Source organism: Leptosomus discolor, chromosome 7 (genome assembly GCF_034619465.1).
Source record: "Leptosomus discolor isolate bLepDis1 chromosome 7, bLepDis1.hap2, whole genome shotgun sequence".
NCBI lineage: Eukaryota > Metazoa > Chordata > Aves > Leptosomiformes > Leptosomidae > Leptosomus > Leptosomus discolor.
This window is the reverse complement of record NC_141397.1, coordinates 44,593,902-44,613,157: the sequence shown is the minus strand read 5'-3', so window position 1 is coordinate 44,613,157 and position 19,256 is coordinate 44,593,902. Positions and strand designations below refer to the sequence as shown.

The 19,256-nt window shown below is 39.9% G+C and overlaps 1 protein-coding gene across 1 annotated transcript in view; it reads right to left on the bottom strand.

Moving 5' to 3' along the window:
* PXYLP1 (2-phosphoxylose phosphatase 1) overlaps positions 1–13,762 on the bottom strand; it is a 38,998-nt gene extending 25,236 nt beyond the window's left edge. The window contains exon 1 of the mRNA XM_086468199.1: positions 13,684–13,762. Coding sequence (XP_086324325.1) covers positions 13,684–13,762 — 79 coding nt within the window. The remainder of the gene's footprint in view (positions 1–13,683) is intronic.
* Positions 13,763–19,256: the final 5,494 nt, after the last annotated feature.

The following is a 19,256-nucleotide window of genomic DNA, read 5'->3' as shown; positions in this document are numbered from 1 at the left end:
CAGCAACTGGTAAATTAACTAATCCAGCTGAATTGTCCTGGAACAGATTTTCAAAACAGCTTTTATCAGCTGTGTTCAGAAACTGTTGGCAACTCTTTCCATTTCCATATTACCGTCTCAAAACAGAGGTCAACATGAGAAGGCAGCTGCAGGACACATACACTGAATGCTACTACCATAATTTGCTGTATGCCTACCCACCATAATTTGTGGGTTGTGACCTTTGTTTTTCCTTTCTGTCCTGTATATTTTTTGGATCTCACAAATACTGGAGTGGGAAGCTCTGTAGCAGTGATTACATCATGACTGAATACAAAGACGCTTGACAGATTTCACATGTGAACTGGACACACAGAAGCCAACTACACTAACTGTTCAACACAGTAGAAGAAAACACAGCAAAAAGTATTTTCTCAGGAACATGGACTGCAAGTCCTCTGGCTTCAGTGATCTTTTCATCTACAGCAGCTGAAAATAACACAAAAATAGACCCCATACAGTAGAGCTGAAGATAATTCAAGTGTTGCTCCTGTTATCTAGCAATCTGTTGCTAACACTTTACATCTTTGACAAGGGCTCTCTGCTGCTGAAACATGCATGCTCCCCTGTGCTTATTCTGTAAGAAATTCACTAACTTTTGCTACTATGCTCAAATGGATATGAAGAGGAAGTCTGCATAATTGTGTTCCATCGCCCAGATACAATGGGGTTTTTCTGCCCTCTAAAAGATCAAATGATAGGGGCATACAGTCATCTAGAGCCTCAAGCACATGTCACTGCCTCTTTTCTTTACAGCTGCTCTTAGACAGCATCCCAAAATACCCAGAATGGCTTTTGAAATTCAAATCAAGTTTTATTAGGGCATGTACAAGAACATCCAGCTATTGAAACAAAAATTGCAAAATACAGAAGTAAAAACAAATAAATAAAGGGACTTAAAGCACACCTTTGCTCTGCCTGCTACATCTTTACAAGCGTTGCTGCCCTGGTTTCAGAACACCAAGCCAGCAGCTTTTTGGGCTGCAAGAAATTCTGTACATCTGCTCACTAGTAAAAGCATCTGTCACTTCTCAACAGAGCTGCTTTCTGCACTTCTCAGCAATATCTCTGTGTCTGTACACCTGGGTCAGAAACAGTAATCTCTTCTCTCAAAGGGCTACGACCCAAAAGGCAGGAAAAGCCACTACGTCTACAGTTCAGCCAAAGCCTCTCCAAAGGCACAGGATGCAAACTGTTTAATATGTTAATATCATCAGTCAAACACAATCCACAGACATCTGGCACTTCTCTACATCAGTGGCCTTCCAAGATAAAAAGCCTAACAAATTCAAATCAATATTTTAACTACTGCATTGGATTAGCACCTTTCTGTTTCACACTTAATCCCAAATGTTTTCTGTCCACAAACTGACCTGCTCCGGGAAGTGATCTCAACACCATATGCCGCTGCTTACCCAAGCCAAGCCAGCTCGCTTATTTGTCCTTGTCAACACCAAGAAAGCTGCCATGGATTTGCTAGCAGCAAACCCCAAAACAACATGTTTAATACACTAGAGCCTGACAGATTTTTGAGCTGAGGAAGCCTGTAATGACAGACTGTCCTAGGTTACAGTGTAAAATGTGCCCAAAAAAGTATTCTATTATCATCTTCAGGAGCTGTTAAGACCAGGTGGGGCGGTGCTCCCTGCCTCCCCTTCTGGACTATCTTCTGTTAATGGGCACAACAATGCCTTATCGCATGACCCATCGATAACTCGCTCCTGGACTATCTCCTGTTAATGGCCCATCAAGGAACTGCCTCACGACTCCCCATCCCATTGTGAGATGCTCCGCCCGGGGAGGGGGGGAAGGAGCCAAGCAGTCCATGCTAAATAAAAACTGAGATCTCGAACACCCTAGCAGCCTTCTTCCATTGGATTCCCAGAGGAGCTTTTCCCCCCACTGGAGTTCCAGAGGACAAAAGCTACCTACCTACTACTGGACCTTCGGAGGAAGACCAGACCCTTTTACAAGATCGCTGCTTCCACAGAACTACATCCATCACTTCAGGAGGACCGCAGCCACCATCTTATCGGACCGCTACTGCCACCCTAACAGGGTGTCAGGTTGTATTTCTGACTCTGTCAGTGTAAACCAGTGGGTTGTTTGGGGTTTTTTTCCTGCCTTGTGGTTTTGTTTTTTTTTTTAATATATATATATATATAAAAATAAATATAAAAGTAAAGAACTGTTATTCCTATTCCCCATATCTTTGCCTGAAGGCCCCTTAATTTCAAAATTATAATAATTTGGAGGGAAGGGAGTTGCATTTTCCATTTCAAGGGAGGCTCCTGCCTTCCTCCACAGACACCTGTCTTTCAAACCAAGACACAGACGTAGTCATTAACCTCAGAAATTCAGAACAGTGTTCTCTGGATCAGAGAATAACTGGTATCTTTAGGGCACTTGCCACAAACCAGCTTAGAGTAGGACAGTGAATCTTATTTGTCTTCATCCAGTATTAATACGCACAGTTGGTAAACCCAAAATTACACCACATACCTAGGGTTCCCAGCTCTTTTAGTCCAACCATCTCGGAAAATCATAAAAGGATATTACTTTCACCTTCCAAGACTTCATATTTCACTGCAGCAAGTCCACAAAAGCCCCAGTCTTTTAAATACAAACTACTTAGACCCCACCTCATTAACAAATAAACCACAAAGTCATTTAGTATGTGCAAGAACTGCTTTTCTCTCAGTGAGTGAGCTTTGAAAATTTAAAAGGAAAGTAACTTCTGGAGATTACTCTTATTTTTAAAAAAAGCTATAAAAACTGCCTGCAGGCATTAAAATCTTCAAAATCAGTACAGCTTAAGAAGCCTTATTAGTCACAGAAGACACACAAGCCCAAGAACTCACAATAAATTTTTCAAAAATCTTCACATCAAATGAGTCACTTTGGATGAGTAAGTCACTATATTGTTTCAGCAATGAAAGACCAGAAAAAGCACAGATTAGAGAACAAAACTGCTCGGAAGATAAATTGCAAGAGGATTTAAGAGGACTAAGAAGAAACGTGAACAAGAACTATCTGAAAAATATAGAGTATATCTGAAACAGACACATACAGAACTAGCACATCCATAAAAACAATGGTTTTCAACTCAGTTTGCAGCAGCACAGTGAGGATTAAGGCAGACACAAAGCACAGCCCAGAAAAACAAACCTATCATCAAATTTAAAGTTTAAGTAGTTTTCTGTGTGATCGTGAAGACGTGGCCTATAAACAGCTGGAACACAACTGCATCATCAGAGAACCACAGAATGGCTTGGATTGGAAGAGACCTTAAAGATCATCCAGTTCCACCCCCCCTGCCATGTGCAGGGACACTTTCCACTAGACAGGCTGCTCAAAGCCCCATCCAGCCCAGCCTTGAACACTGCCAGGGATAGGCCAGGTTGGATGGGGCTTTGAGCAACTTGATGTTAAAGACAGCTTTCCTGGTATTCTCCAGTTGAGACTCTGTGTCAGCACTCTGAAGAAGGAGGGAAGGAGATTTGGGTCACAACATTCCTCTGGTGAAGACACAGAATACAAATCTCAAACAAAGGACAGCAAACAATTAATGTATGAGGAAACCATTTGCAATTAATACATCGATTGTCCTAAAAGCTCTGACAAAAGTAAAGTAAGAGGGATAAAGCTAATACAGTGTGAACTGGCTGTGAATTCTCAGAAAACCGGTGTAACACCAGAGCTGTCAGCAAAAGATCAACAAAGGGCTTACACTAAAACAAAGCAGGGCGGCAAGGCTGTCTTTACCTTCTTAGCTTAAGACACCCAGGTTTTGTTTTGATGCCATCATCTCTGTAATGAAACATGAAAAAAATGAAAGGTACAAAGGAAGGCAGCCTATAGCAAGGGGGAAGCAGCTGAGAAATTGCACGTGGAAAAGAAAAAACCTCCAGGGATGAATCACTTCCCGCTGCCCAGCCAGCCAGCACAGTAAAGCTGAGCAGACAGGGCAGAGAGCGCGGCAGATTCAGACACAGGCAATCTCTGCCTTCGCCAGCTTGCCCACAGGTGAGCAAAGACCAAAGCTGTCCAAAATGCATCTCCCCAAGGGCCCTGGCAGCCAATGGCTGTGGGGACAGCATCCACAGAGCTGCCAGTACAACATGAAAATCTGTCATCCTGAAAATCCCCAGCAAGAGCTAGAATGCAGACCCCGTGCAGAGGGCCATATTCTTGTGAGAACTGAGGGCTTATATTGTGCAGATTTCACCTGCTTGAACTAACCCTGAATCACCAAACCAAATTTAACATTTATGAAGATGTAACACCTGCATATTAGAAACAAAACTATCTCTCTTTACTACTTCTACAAACAAAATAATGTGAATTTCAGAATTTAAAAACAATCTTAGAGGTGTTAAAACACAGCTCAGGTCAGTATACAACTAACTTACAGAAAAATTCTAGGAATGATTTTTTTGGCTTTAAAAGACAGACATGTGCAAACACATCTGCAGTTATCTGTAAGGCAGTCTGACTCAGCATTAGAGAGCTATGAAAAAGGAACAGCAGAGAATTAGATTAATGAGCTTCTGTTGAGTTGATAAGGGTAATACTCCTGAAATTTTAAATGACAAAAAAGAATTTGCTATTAAATAAATAATTCGCCTGATCTGCTGCTACAGAATAAACCAATCATTTAGGTTGGAAGGGACCTATGCAGGTCATCTGCTCCAACCCAGCACTCAAAGCACAGCTAACTCAAATCAGGTTGCTCAAGGCATTGTCCAGTCAACTATAAATGGCTTAAAAGTCACACACATTGGCTAAAACCGCCTACAGCTTAGAATAATAGTAGGCAGACTAAAGCTGCGTTATGACTAAGGAACTCTTAAAAGAAAAAAAAAAAAAAATCCAAATTCCTCCACTGTCCCAGGTCTTCACTGCAATAGACCATCATCAAGTTGATACACATTGAAGTACCAACTGCCCTTTTCCGAGAATAGATTCCACTGACATAAAAAAGGCAAGCAACTACTGGCTTGTAGAAAGAAAAAAAGAAGGAAGAAAAAAATGGTATAGGAACAAGAGGTATACTCCATATCAAAAACTAGTTTTACAGCCCCATTCTGGTCATAAACGCAAGTATCTCAAGATAGCAGGACTCCATGGTATGGAGAAAGACAATGGTATTACTCACATCCTTAAAAGAAATGTAGGTCAAATGTGTTTACATTACATACAACTACATATAAATACAGGTGATCTTCTGGTGGCATTATTTGCAATTAGTGCAAGAGCCCCGTTTGGCAGGAAGCAAGTCCAGGCAGGATTTAACTACAGCACAGGTATTCCAACAAAGATAGCTCACCAATTAACAACAAAACAGAGTTCACTCCCAGGTTAAATATACAGAGATGGACTTAAGAATAATGCATTAGTCTAGGTAAAGACTGACAGAAATATTAATTACTGTAAGTATGACATTTTTTCTCCTACTGAGAATATTAATCTTCCTTTGTTGCTTACTATCCATTCAAAACTCAAACAACTAAGGACAGGTACATATCTATGAGATTATCCCTACAAAAAGTCACTGACCCTTTCACATGTTTAAAATAATTGCAGTATGTATCACTGTAATTATTAAAAGACTGAAACAAATTCCAACACATTCAAACTTTCTTGGAGGTTTTAGGATGAAGATTTGAGTTGGATTTTGAAAGAAGTTTTGTTGAAATGCTTATTATTTTCCAGTCTTGTTTCCTTCCCTCTAGAATTCAACCCAACACTGCAGTAAGGACTTGCAGAAGCCTAATAACTTACTAGTTTTTGCAAAGTATGAGGTTTTTTTTTACAGCAGCCTTCAACCATATGTTTTAACAGCTCATTGCTTAAATACAGTTCAAGTAACCATCATGGATGAAGCTAAATTATACACTTAAAGAAAATTTATGAAATTCTGTAGCCTGCCAAATAACTTTACTGGTCAAATCCTGTCTAAAGCAATTTAACCTGACCTATATTTAAAGCAGATATTTATCAATGATTGCTCTATTTTTGTGGGAGAAAATAAGACTGTCCCACAGTATCGTTCTCAAACATTCATCATGTCTCCTCCCCCTTCAAGTGTTAATTTCTGGACTGGTACATTATACCACCACTTTTGAGAATCACAAAAAAGTTATTTAAATCTCCAGTTACAACATAAAAAGGATCTTTAACAAAGACTGTATATTCACAGTTAGTTTTCTTCATTTACTACCAAAACATACACAGATGTGGGTATATTATTTGTGGGTTGTTTTTCCCTTTACTCTTAAATTCAGATTAAATTAGTACTTTCAAAAGACCCACAGAGACTTCTCATTAGTGGAAAATCTGCCATGCTCATGAGCTTGAAGGTAAAATTCAGAAAAGGAGATATCTAGTCTCCTTTCAATTTTGTATGCTGGTAACACTCAACAAAAACAAGTTCTCTGCATCAAGGATTCTAAAGTTGTGGCTTTTTAAATATAGTTAGCTGTACAAATCAGCAAAATGCAACACTCATTTTTTTTGTTCCACTGAAGAAATTATATTCTTAAAATATGAAACACAAGTAGTTACTGTTTATTGGTAAGGAACAGCAAGAGATGGTGAGGAATTCATCTTACAGAGATGGTAAGAATATGTATGCTATTCAGAAACAGACAGAAGTGAATATTACCTTTTCACTGAATACCTTGGAGGTTTTTCCCCCTTCTCCTTCAGAAATTAAGTTCTGGAAAAACTCGACTCATCTATTTTTTCTGCAGACTTCACACATCGCAGCTCCTCTTGGCATCCCACTGGCAGTCTCTGGGCAAGGGGCTGCGGGTGCAGCTCACACCCCCATTCTGGCTTGGGGTGGAGACAGGGGATGGTGGCAGCTCCGCAGTGCCACAGGTACAACTTTGCAAGTTGAGGAAGTACATCCTGCTTTGCAAATGGACAGGCTGAACAGGGATGCTACATCCCTTCGGCTTCCACCTCTATTCCCACCTGCAAGGCCCTGCTGAGCGTTTGGCACTGGCACAAGCTCCCCTGGAGCCTCCTCCCCAGACCACCCACTGTGTCATGGCTTGTCTGGAGCAAGGCGCTGGAGCGAACCGCGGCGAGGTTACCAAGCTGAGCCCCAAAGGCTTCAGTGTTGCTCTTGTACCGCTGTATCGGGCCACCAAGGAGGAATGCAAAAAGCAGTAATCAGACCAGAGGGGCTGGGATTGTTAAAGCAAAAAGGCTTCCAAGAGGGGCTGTGCAGTAACACAGCAATCACCTCCTGCTGGCGGGGTTGCATATGGTGCTCTCACCATCCTCGTAAAATAAGAACTGCCTGCAGCACTCAAGCCAACAAAACAAAACTGCACTGCTTTTCCTTGTGGAGAATCCTGATTTCTGTTTCCTATGACTCATTGGTAAAACCAAAACCTCCAGTGCAAAACAAGATGACAGAAAGTAGAGGGAAATTATTACTGGAAAGGCAAAATGTCATCTCCAGACATGCTGAAACACCAACACCCAGGCCTGAACCATCAAGGCAGAGTAAGTATTTAAAAGAAAAAAAAAAAACAACAAAAAAACCCACCCAAAACCTCCCCACACTTTGTACAGGAACCAGCACCCTGCCAGGGTAGCAGCTGACATCCTAAAAAGCATTGGCAGATACCAAAGTTATTTTTATCAAAACCAGCCTGAGGCACTGACAAAAGTATCAAAGTATTTAGGGAAACAAATTTCAAATCAGAAGAGAAGCTTCATGTCCAGGATCTGCCTGAGAGTCAAGGACTTCACAATCCTGCAAGCGCCTGAAACAGGCAGGCTCAAAAGGGAAGTCTGTAATTTATGCTCACCGCAGGGTTAAATAGCTAGTAGAAAGAGCTGCTTTACCACTATAGTTTTAGTCCTCTTCTGTTGAATGTTTCTTTCCTTAGGCTTTCAGTAAACAGAAACAAAAATAAAAAATAAAGTAAACAAAGGTATTTACTTTGTTGAAAAAATTTACATGCCTTCGATTAAGAAACAAAAATCCACAGTCATTGTCAAGTAGACTTTACAGAGACTATATATGGCATCTTAACAAATAACTTCTAAATTTCCTTTCAGTTTGGTTTATTCAAGCTGGTTTCAAACAGAAATAGTTGAGAGATCCTGAGGAGATCCACCTTCAGGCTTCCACAGTCAGTCACAGATGTTCTAATGTACTGGAAAGCCTGTGCTTGCTCAGTACTTGGGTTCTTGTGTATTACACCAATCTTCAGGGGAAAAAGGAAAGCAGCTCTTCAGGCATACATGCAATCTCCTGTTCCTGAGCTCACCTAAGGCCGAACCAACGTAATTAACATTGACACGGTCCTAAATCATGCGCTTTCCCCTCAGTGTGAGGCTGCAAGACCACAGCCCGATTCTGACACATCCCTTACATCCCACTTCAATCTAGCTGTGCTGCCATATTCTGTTTCTGTACTAGAGGAATTCCCCCAACCACTGCATTTACAATCCCTTTGCACTGCTCTGGGCATTTTACATAGCACAGAGTAGGAAGGAAGACCCCAACCACTGCAACCTTTTCCTCTGGCAAAAAAGAATAAAGTATCTCAATTTGCATTCACTCTGTTCGTACAGAAGTAAACTATCCACTTTTAGTCAACAGCATCATAGATAATATTTACGGAGACAAAAATACAGTCCACAATCTAATAGAGGTAATTTTTCCATTCTGCAGTTTTCCTGACAAAGCAAAGCACTGAAGTCTTTTAAGAGAAGAACAATATAATTTCATTTTATAACAGTAACTGAAGTCTACCAAAACCAGTTTTCCTTTTGTCTCTATTATCGAAATTTTAAATCGTTTTAGTACCATGACCATTTACATAAACAAAGAGAGGGAAAATAAAAACATGTGTGGAGTGATAAATACTATAAACAAAATACTTCACACTCTTCCATAGATCTAGCCCCAAACATAAAACAAGAGGGAAACAATTCCCAATAAAACTGCCTGTCATTTTTGGGTTGGAAATCAACCAGTCACCCTATCCAATGGGTTTCCCAAACAAACACTCTCATCACTATAATTATCCACCAGAGACATCATAGTATGCTTTCAGACAGCAGTGGAACATTATTGGAGTTTTAACTTTTAACATTGTCATTTTTATATGCTATTTAAAATTTAAAACACATACAAAATTTGAAGGCATTTGCCATTGAAGGGAGTTTCCCGCTATTGCTGATCTGGTCCAGGTTTCCCACAGTACAATCTAACAGCAGCCAAACTGAATTTGAGAACACATCTGGTTCCCAGTCTTCTGCTTCAAAATCCAGGCCACACAGTTAGATAAAAGATGCCTAGAACCATTAAGACTTGGACTTTTTCATCAAGTATAAACTTCTGGGTTTTTAAGTCTTCTATATGCCTACTAGAAATGGTAAACAGCCCTGGCAAAACTATGAATAGATTTTAGAATACTCTACCACATTTTCAAATATGTCTCAAATCTCATTCTCATATCACCCACCAGGTATGTTCAGAAACAAAATCTGAGGCATTATTTATGTATATAAATACCCAGAGCTTGAAAACCCTCCTTGAAGGAGGTTCCCTTACCCTACTGCTTCAAGTGAAATACCCAGGGAGCTGGCCAGTTCCCCAGGCAGACAAGCCTGGCACCTGATTTAGTGGGAAGCAGCACACAAAAAGACTGCACTCAGACTCTGTGCCATTTGTTCCTGTACAAGGGCATAAAGAGCAGAACTGGTTCCAGTCCCCCATTGCCCAAAACCTACATGACAGAGGACTCCGGCAGTAGGAAGGAAGGCATCTTATGGGATCCACAGCAACTACATCACTTTGAAGAATGACTATTAGAGTTTAAAAAAAAAACAAAAAAAACACCTTTTTCCAACTGTTTGGCAAAGTGCAGTCTGCTTATATGTCTCCCTCTTCTCTGGATAAGGAAGAAGATTCAGCTGGCTTTTGATCCAGCAAGACAATCCAGCACCCAACATTTGACAAACATGAACCGACTACTCCACAGAGCTGCCCTCTGTACTTCTGGTACCATGGCACTGCAGACTCATGGCAGAGAACAGCTTCTGCTCTGGTAAAAGTGATCCTTGCCAACCGGTCCACATCCATCCACTGCAATTGTTGATGGGACAGAATACTTTTAGCACTCAGAGCTGTTGGTTGCTGTCAAGAGAGATTTTGGGGGAAACTTTCTCAGTGATTTACCCTGTAAATTAAACAGTGCTAGTATCCATGTAAAGCACCAGCCCTGGAGGAATAAGAAAAACACAGAAAAGCAGACTGATTTAGACCAGAACTCAGAAACCACAACAGAAGAGGAAGGGATCAAGAACAAACATCAAAACAGGACACAAAGTTTTCTATCACCCTGGGTCCATCCCCAGCCTACCAATACTGAAGACTCTAAGGTCCAATTCTGGTTGTTTTCCCCAGTGTTTCTCTGCTTGTGTCTAAACCCAAGATGTGACAACTATTAGCTCTGAAACAACTGCCTTGGGACCTTGTCTTACAAGGAAGTTTAGACTTACATTAGGACTGCTGACACTCACGAAACCCATCACCTCCACTTCATCACGGCTGCAGAAATCACTGTTCATAGAGCAGTTCCAGACCCTTCACAGCACAGTTTATTAAAGTAAACCAGCATCAATTTCTGCTTGACTGGGCTGCAAACTGCTGCAAGCGATTCTTGAACCCTCACAGCTCAAGCATGGGACAGACTGTAATCTCGTCAGCCATCCTATGTGGGCTGCTTGTAATATGGAGTCAGAACCTACAGAAAACCAGCTGACCTTGGCCTTCAGTACTCCCCCTTTGCTTCAGAGTCAGCTACAACTCACAAATCTGGCTTCAAATCACTACAGTTCCACGTGTGGACAAGAGGGGATATAATATCCAGCATTTACAGGACTGACGCTCTGCCATAAAGCCGAAGTCTTAAACAGAAGATTCGTACCATTTATATAGTTATGCATTTAATGTTACTGTTTCACTTTTCTAAACAAATTTAGCACAGAAGAGACATTTTCAACATTCACTGCTTAGAAAAGCAGTAGTATGTTTTCAAATGACCAGTCCTCCTCCACAAAGCTATTCACTGCTTGCTAACAGAGAATTAAATCTCACAACAGCATAAAACATCTATTTCCACTCCAAATCCTCCAGAAGGTAACTCCAAAGTAACTCAAAGCGCTCGAGCACTTTCCCGAGTCTAAACGTATAAACTCTCATTTTCATTCCATGATCTGACACAAATTATAAAGCATCATAACCAAACTTTTTCTCCAGGCAGCTCACAGGGGATCAAAATTAGGAAACCAAACTTTATAGTCTGAAGAAAAAGAAAAGCAGCATATTGCTTTCAGAAAAAGGCTTTATCTATGAAACAAGACTAAACCACTACCACTTCCTGCAACAGTTAGAATCAAATTGCAAGGCATGCATGCCTCTGAACTATGTCATGTATCAGAAGGAACAGATTCAGTGCAAGGAAGGACCTTCAACATGGCAACAGGAAACAAACAGTAAATACAGATCTACTAAGCACGTACTGTCTGTGTTCCGTGGACCTGGACACTTAAATTTTCTGTCCTTCCGTTCTCTATTGCAGCAAAGTGCTCCACATCATGCAGCATCAGAGGGGCTGACAGACATTTTCTGAAGGATGTTCTCAAGTTTCTCAGGTGGGGGTTAATGCCTTATTGAGTCAGCTTGTGGATCACCATGTGCTAGTGTGTGCTCCACTTTCATCAAAACGGCAATTTTAGGTATTTATATTAGTCATGGACACTGACCAAAGATTCTGCTCTAAGACAGTACTGAAACTACATTTCCATTAACATCGCAACACAAGTACTTTCTTAAATATTTCCATGTCCATTTCACGAAAAGCTCAAGTTCAGAATCAAGTGTTTTCTCAGCTCAATGTTAAACTAGCCAGGAACTATAATTTGGAGAAGTCTAAAAATTTACAGCTATGAAATCAGCTCAACAAGCACTTGTAGACTCTAATATAATTTCACAGGTAGCAGATTGTTTCGTGGTTGGAGGATGCAAATTGGTTTGGGCTTTAAAACTTTGGTTTGATTTTTACATTCTCCAAACCCCAGCTAGTTTCCCTAATAGTTTTATATGGTGATAGAAGAAGTGAGTTTCATCTTGGCTTCAGAGATGGTCTTTTGTCCAGGTTTGAACTAGTCTCTCTACAAGCTAAAGCTTGTAGAAGTTAAAATACCATGTGCTCTGTACGTCATAAATTACTTTGTTCCTGCTAGCCTTTATTGCAGTTCTCCTTATGTAAAAATTTTTGTATGTATTTTTGTATTGGCACTAAGCTTTGTGACAGCTGCTTGCTGTATCTTAAGTGTTTTTTAAAGCACCCCTCAAACATCTTTACCTCCTGCAATTCCTCTTGCACAAATGTTATCTTCTAATTAAGTAGAAAATAACTTCCTCTTTTGATGAAATGTGATTCACTCTCCTATATGCCTACTTCCTCATCTCTAAATAAAGCTCATTTTTGTTAACAATTCAGTTTCATATTTCAGCTGAAGTTCCTCTGGGGACCTTCGCCCTAAACACAATTCATAAATAACCATATAACGTCAAGGACAGAACCATGAAAAGTCTAATGCGCAAAACAAGCTGCAAACAGACCCACCGGCCTGCACCCACGGGATTCCATCAGATGCAAAAGACACATTATAAATCTAAAGTAATCCTCTAGTTTTGGTTTTGTTTTTTTTGTTTGTTTGGGTTTTTTGGGGGGGTTTGTTTGGGTGTGGTTTTGGGGTTGGTTTTTTTGTTAATTTTTGTTGTTGTTGTTTTTACACGATGCATCGACCAGAAGGATCACACTTTACATTAAAACATGATACAAACCAACAACAATGAATGTTATCCTATACTATATGTGTTTTTCCTTGCCTTCTAACATCAGCATGTACTAGTACATGTTAGATCGACACATAACATCACTTTAGCTAGCAAACATTACGTTCATGAACCAGGTGATAAGCAGTCATACGGCACAATGCTCCTTTGTCAACATACACCAACCTGCATTCAGCACCACCTTCCTGCTTAGTCATCAGTAAATGATGGCCCTCTGGATTGACCCACGATTAATCGATCTGAAGCACAACATAATTTATCTCTTCTTAGACAAATCAGCCATTTGTGATGAGCCAGTTCAACTGTTTAAAATTTCCTAATGTGAGGGTGCAAATAAGGAGACGTTCCAACACTCAACTCTCTCACAGCAGTTTTCTCAATCCCATCTGGTCTGAGGCAATGTAAAATAGGAATTGTATCAGTTTTTACTCAAATGTGTTTTGTCTGCTTTCATGGAAGGATTCAACCACATTCAATTACTTAATGGCGCTACAAAATTAAGATTTTTTTTTTTTCTGAGATAGCCTGATTTGAAAAGTCTCTAGGTTGTGTAGATTCCTATATGGCACACAAAACTATCTTTGTTCTTACATTTATTTTTCCTATTTTTGAAAACAAACAAACAAAAAGCAACTCAACAAATATTTAAATACAGAAAGAATGCTTAAACATGTAAGCATGGCCATTTTCAAACACACCTATAGACCACTGCGTATAGAAAACAAAAGGAGGGGAACACTTACAGAATTGTAGACTGAGGCTCAAGAAGGCTAATAAGGCTGCCAAAGCCAGCAAGATCAGAAAACGGTTTCGGAAAAGCATTCTTATTCGTTCTGCTTTCTCTTCATGGTTTCATCTCCATATATCAGTGGTTCCTGCAATCAACAAAACATTGGCAAATATATTTCAGATGCGGAAGCATCAGCTATAGCAAAGAAAATTCAAATATCCTTTTGGCAGTGTCAAGTTATTTCTTAAAGGCAAGCACTCGAGGCAATCCAAACTGGCAACAGAATCAGTAAGTTGTCTTCATCCTAGTTATGAGATTAACTGTATTTCCACAAGACAGAACTTTCAAGTAAATTAAAAAAATTTCCATTTCCCATAAAATTAATTTTTCTCCTGCTAACACAGGGTTAATGTTCATGTCATAACATGGTAAACAGTTCTTTAATAAAAGTCTCTTGCCTCTGTGCAAAGCAAATCACAACAAGAATATTATTACTTAAGGGCTTTCAAGAACAATTTGGTAAATCAACCCGAGAAACAAAATAATCCCATAATAATTTAAAATTACATTAAATACATAATTAAAAAATAATTTAACATAACATGTTAAAAAGGTGCACACACACACACTTTTAAACACACGTTAAAAATTAGTTTCTCTAACTGGTAAGCCTTTTACTGATACAAAGTTCACAATTGTTATTTAAGAGAATAAAGAGTAAGAAAAATAACCAATACCACTATGCAGAGAATGGAAAAGTGTATGGACTCAAGGTTAACACCTGGAATAATTCTGTGTAACAATATCTTTAAACAAGTGTTTTGATGTGGATCAGAATAATATCTTTCAAATCAATAGGATTTAATAAAACTTCAGAACTCAAATAACTTGTTGGAAAAGTTGTTATTTTTTTTTTTAAAAAAAGGCAAAACCCCCCAGCCCTCTCCTGAAAATACCCATACAAGAAGCATGGACTGTTAGTAAAAAACACACTTCTCCCTGCAAAATGACATTCCAAATTGCACAGCATTTCCTGACAGGCCCTGTTTTCACAGATGTCCATTTTCCACTGGAAAATGGCTCTGTATAAGGGATAGGGGGGTTGTTCTCCCACACATACACTTTTTTTATTTTTTAAACAACCAGCTGCTCTTATGTGCAAGAGATGCCTTTTCCTAGCACTGACAGCATGTTGCAGGAAATTGGTTAGTCTTGAAAGAAATCTGAGATTCCCAGATCTTTTGAACTGAGCTGTTTATGACAGCACATCCAAACATGTTGGCAGAAAGTAACTTTTTTCCCCCACCAATGTTCCTTTTTGCCCCAGCACTTACTTGCTCACAGCAAGAGATCTCTCTTTTTTCTTACTTGCTTTTGAGAATGAAAAGGCTTACAACTACATGTAATTAATACATATCTGTTTATCAAAATTCTTCTGTGCTCCAAAACTAACCATCTTAGCATTTTAATGTCTATCTCTGAGCACTGATAAACCAAGTAAAATCACAATCTCAAAACTCAAGTATTTTTTCCCCAATTAATTTCCTCATTAGTATTTGAAAATGTCTCATGAACCACTGAATTTCTATCTATTGTGGTTAGTCTTAAGAATGAGTTGTGTGATCTCCAAACTGGCCCAAGGTGACTTCCATAGTACGAATAGCAAGCAGTGATCTTCCAGAAATGAAGGCAGTGAGGCTTGCAGTAAGTGAAATGTATTATGCATGTACATTTTGCTGGATTAAGGTCTTTCCATCTCATTTTACTTGGAGAATTACCTCTACAGCTTTTGGAAACTGTGGAGAAATGGAAAGAACGGGAGATTCTGAGAAGCAAGAAACTGGAGCTATTACAGCATTTTTCCAAAATGCCAATAGCACCATAAATGGCATGTGCAAGCAGTAATACAGTTTAAAAAAATAAAGAGAGAGAAGGAATGATATTAACAGTCTCACTGTCACAAAATCATAGCTCATCCTGGAACACCTTAGTGAGAGGTATGCTGAAACTGAACTAAACCACTGAAACTAAACAAAGCTGTGAAGGCCAGAAGGGAAACACAAAACATCAGAAGAGAATAAAGCAGTTAAACCAAACAGATGGAAGAACAGAAGGGGAAACACAGGAAAAAGCAAAATTAGACTTAGCAGGGAGGAGAAGGTAAAATCTATTAAAAAGCCCTCAGGAACAAGAGGTCAGTTGACACTCATTAATACTGTTGCTGCATAAAGAAAAGTTGCCACAAAAAAAAGAAAAATTACAAGGCTGGAAAAAAGGAGATCATACACACCTCACACTAGCAAAATGTGTTAGAGAAAAAGCTTAATTAGCTTTAAACCTTAATTGCAAGATCAGCAGTTTTAAAACATTTTGGTTTAAATGCAATATTCAAGAACTTGCTTTAGCAGGAGGGTTGGACTGGATGATCTCCAGAGGTCCCTTCCAACCCCTACCATTCTGTGATTCTGTAAATTATAAACAAGGTGGATTTTTCTTTTAAACATACTTTGGCCTGTTAACAAATTAAAACTAGCTGTATTACAACTTATGAAGAATAGGAACAGCTCCTGCTGAGTTAAAGAAGAGCCTGTCAATACAATTTGTCATCAGCTCCCACCTGATATCAAGCCAGGAAGCAGGTGAACATATGGAATCACAGAATCACAGAAGTTAGGGGTTGGAAGGCACTGAAGCCTCTGCTCCTCCATGCCGGCACACAAGGTACTCCCAGGGAAAAGCAGCACTTAGCCACCACGTATTAAGTGAAGGCAGTACAATAAGCATTGTGAACATTCACTGAAGTGAGCATTTGGAAGCTAAAAAAGATAAAATTGAGCCTGAAGGGGGGAAATAAAAAGCTAACCAACCTTATCTCCCCACAAAACTATTTTTATACACAGACGGATTAAAAACCAAACCACTCAGCAAAACACATTTTGGGTTTTCAGAATATACTACTAAATTGTAGAAGCTGCAGCATCACAGAGCATCCCCTGCTAACATGACATTTAGAGAATACTGATCCTTATCTATGTACTCTGCGCACAGGCCAGAGTGCAGGTCACCCCCCAGCCTCGCCACCTCTCCACGCTGTAAGGTCATAGTACTCAAAGGTCAATTCTATCAACAACTGACAAAGCTGCCTCACTAGCCTCCAGCTATGGGCCTTGGTTCTTTGCTTCAGAGGTGAGTGAGTCGTCACTGCTTTTAAAGGTGAGGACCATACCAGTGCAGAAGCAGTGGAACTCAGCACTGGGAGCAGCAGCGTTCTGCCAGCAGCAGCTTCTGATGCATGCCAGAAAAGCAGCGACTTATGCTCATCCCTGAGAACAGCTCTTTTGCTCAAAACTGAAACGGCCTCAAGTTGCACCAAGGGAGGTTTAGACTGGATATTAGGAAAAATTTCTTCAGCAAAAGGGTGGTCAAGCATCAAAACAGGCTGCCCGGGGAAGTGGCCGAGTTACCATCCCCAGAGGTATTTACACATCATGTGTAGATGTGGCACTTAGTGACACGGTTTAGTGGTGGGCTTGGCAGCAGGTTTACGGTTGGACTTGATGATCTTAAAAGTCTTTTCCAACTTAAATGCTTCTATAATTCTATGAATGCAGGACTTGATAAAGATGACCTACACAGAACCCCAAACTTATTTTGGCAACAGTAATTACAAGCATGACGCACATAAGCAGTCTACATATTCTGAAGGACAGTCGTTAATAAAGCATCCTATATAAAAAATGCAGATAATTAAAAGGCTACTTCTAAGTCACCTTTTCCAGCATACCTACCCACCCACATCTTTTTATTTTAAACATGATCCAAAAGTCTCAACTCATCAAAACATGCCAGAATGTCTCACAGCATTTAGAGCACCCTCAGCTCTTACCATGCTCACACAAGGGAAAAACAGTCTCAGGACTGGAGACCAGGCCAGGGAGTCAGGAGACTAGCCAAGCCTCTGCTAGACTTTTGGAAAAATTTGGTCAAGTCAAATTCTCTGTTTCAGGCCATTCCACCAGAAAAGTTAGTTACTACCTAGAAACGCTGAGAGAGCAGCACGTCTAAGAGCCTAGGCTAAGCACATAGCTCCCAGCAGACCAGCTGGCATGACTGACCTACTTTTTGTTCAGCTGGGTATTGCTAGCTAGTGCTCCACATGGAACCTCCCCCCAGCATCCCCTCCTCCTGTGCCAAACACAAAGACAACATTTTTTGCAGAGTTGACTAGCTAGACTATTTCTTTTGATTATTTTAAGTCAGGCCCTGAAAATAACTTGGACATCAATGCTTTCAAAGCACTTGTGAGGTTAGACATGACACATAAACTACTACTGCCATACTTCTGTGCCAATTGACTGATGTTGTTTCATCCTCCAAATTACCTATATCCATCTAGAATACAAACCTACTATCTAGCATGAAGCGTAAGCACATTATTACACTGACTCACCATGACAGCTTAAATGAATTTACTTGATTAAAATAGCATGTCTCCATAAATAATCAATAGTACTCTTCAAAGTCTGCCTCAATAAAATTTATCTGATGTGGTACATCAAAATGACATTGTCTACTGAAAAACAAGCAAGCAAAAGCGGATGACATGAAACAGCAAAAAGAAATGGCAACCTTGCCCAAAAAGGAAGGTAACAGAGTCTGTACCTAACTATATGGCAAAGACAGATAGAGGTATATTTTGTAGCAAGCTTACAGAGCCTAAGAGGGAGAGCAAAAAGCCCACAGACAGTGTAAGGTTGATTTGGAATAACATTCATAGATAGTTTTAGAAAAAGTCACAGAACACAGGGACCCACTTACTGGTCTGATGTCTCTACACTGCAGAAGAGAGGTTTTAATTGTAATTGCTTTTTGATGCATCTTTTAGCTTTCCTCTACATCTGCAGGCTTATTTTCTGACAAAACCTGTTTCGAAGACATTTGAAATGAAGGTGACAGCTCCTGATAAAATTATAATGAAGACTTCTGTGTTTACTTTCATTTTAACTCATGATGCTCCATCATTGTTCCCCAGGCATTTGGCAGCAGACTGCCAGGCAGTACATTTTTCACCTACTACAACCCACAAGTCCAGCATCCAGACATTCTCAGACAGCTGAAGAGCTTCATACTCTTGAATTGGAAACTGCAGAAAATAATTGTGTCAGCAAGTGGTGCAAGCCAAACCTTTTCTTTGGTTCTTCAAAGGATTTGCTTTTTTCCCTGCAGGAATGAAAAGTACAAGCTGGGATCTTGTGGTTATGACCAAATCGACCAGTGCTACAATGATCTATGGCAGGCACACGAACAGAGAAGAAATGGGAACACTCAGCAGAACCAATCCTCCAGTCAGCACGACCTGCGCATTTACTCATGCTTGTAATCATCACATCAAGGAAACCCTCACAAAACCCCTGCAGCTGACTAATGTCAACAATTTAAACTGGACTATGATTCCTGCAACACTGAGCATCACAAAGTACAAAGCTAACATCTGTGATCTTCTTAATCATAATTCTTCATTTTCCCCATCAGAAAGAAACAAGCATTCCTTTTTCTTTTTTAAGAAGTATTTATGATAAAAAGGTC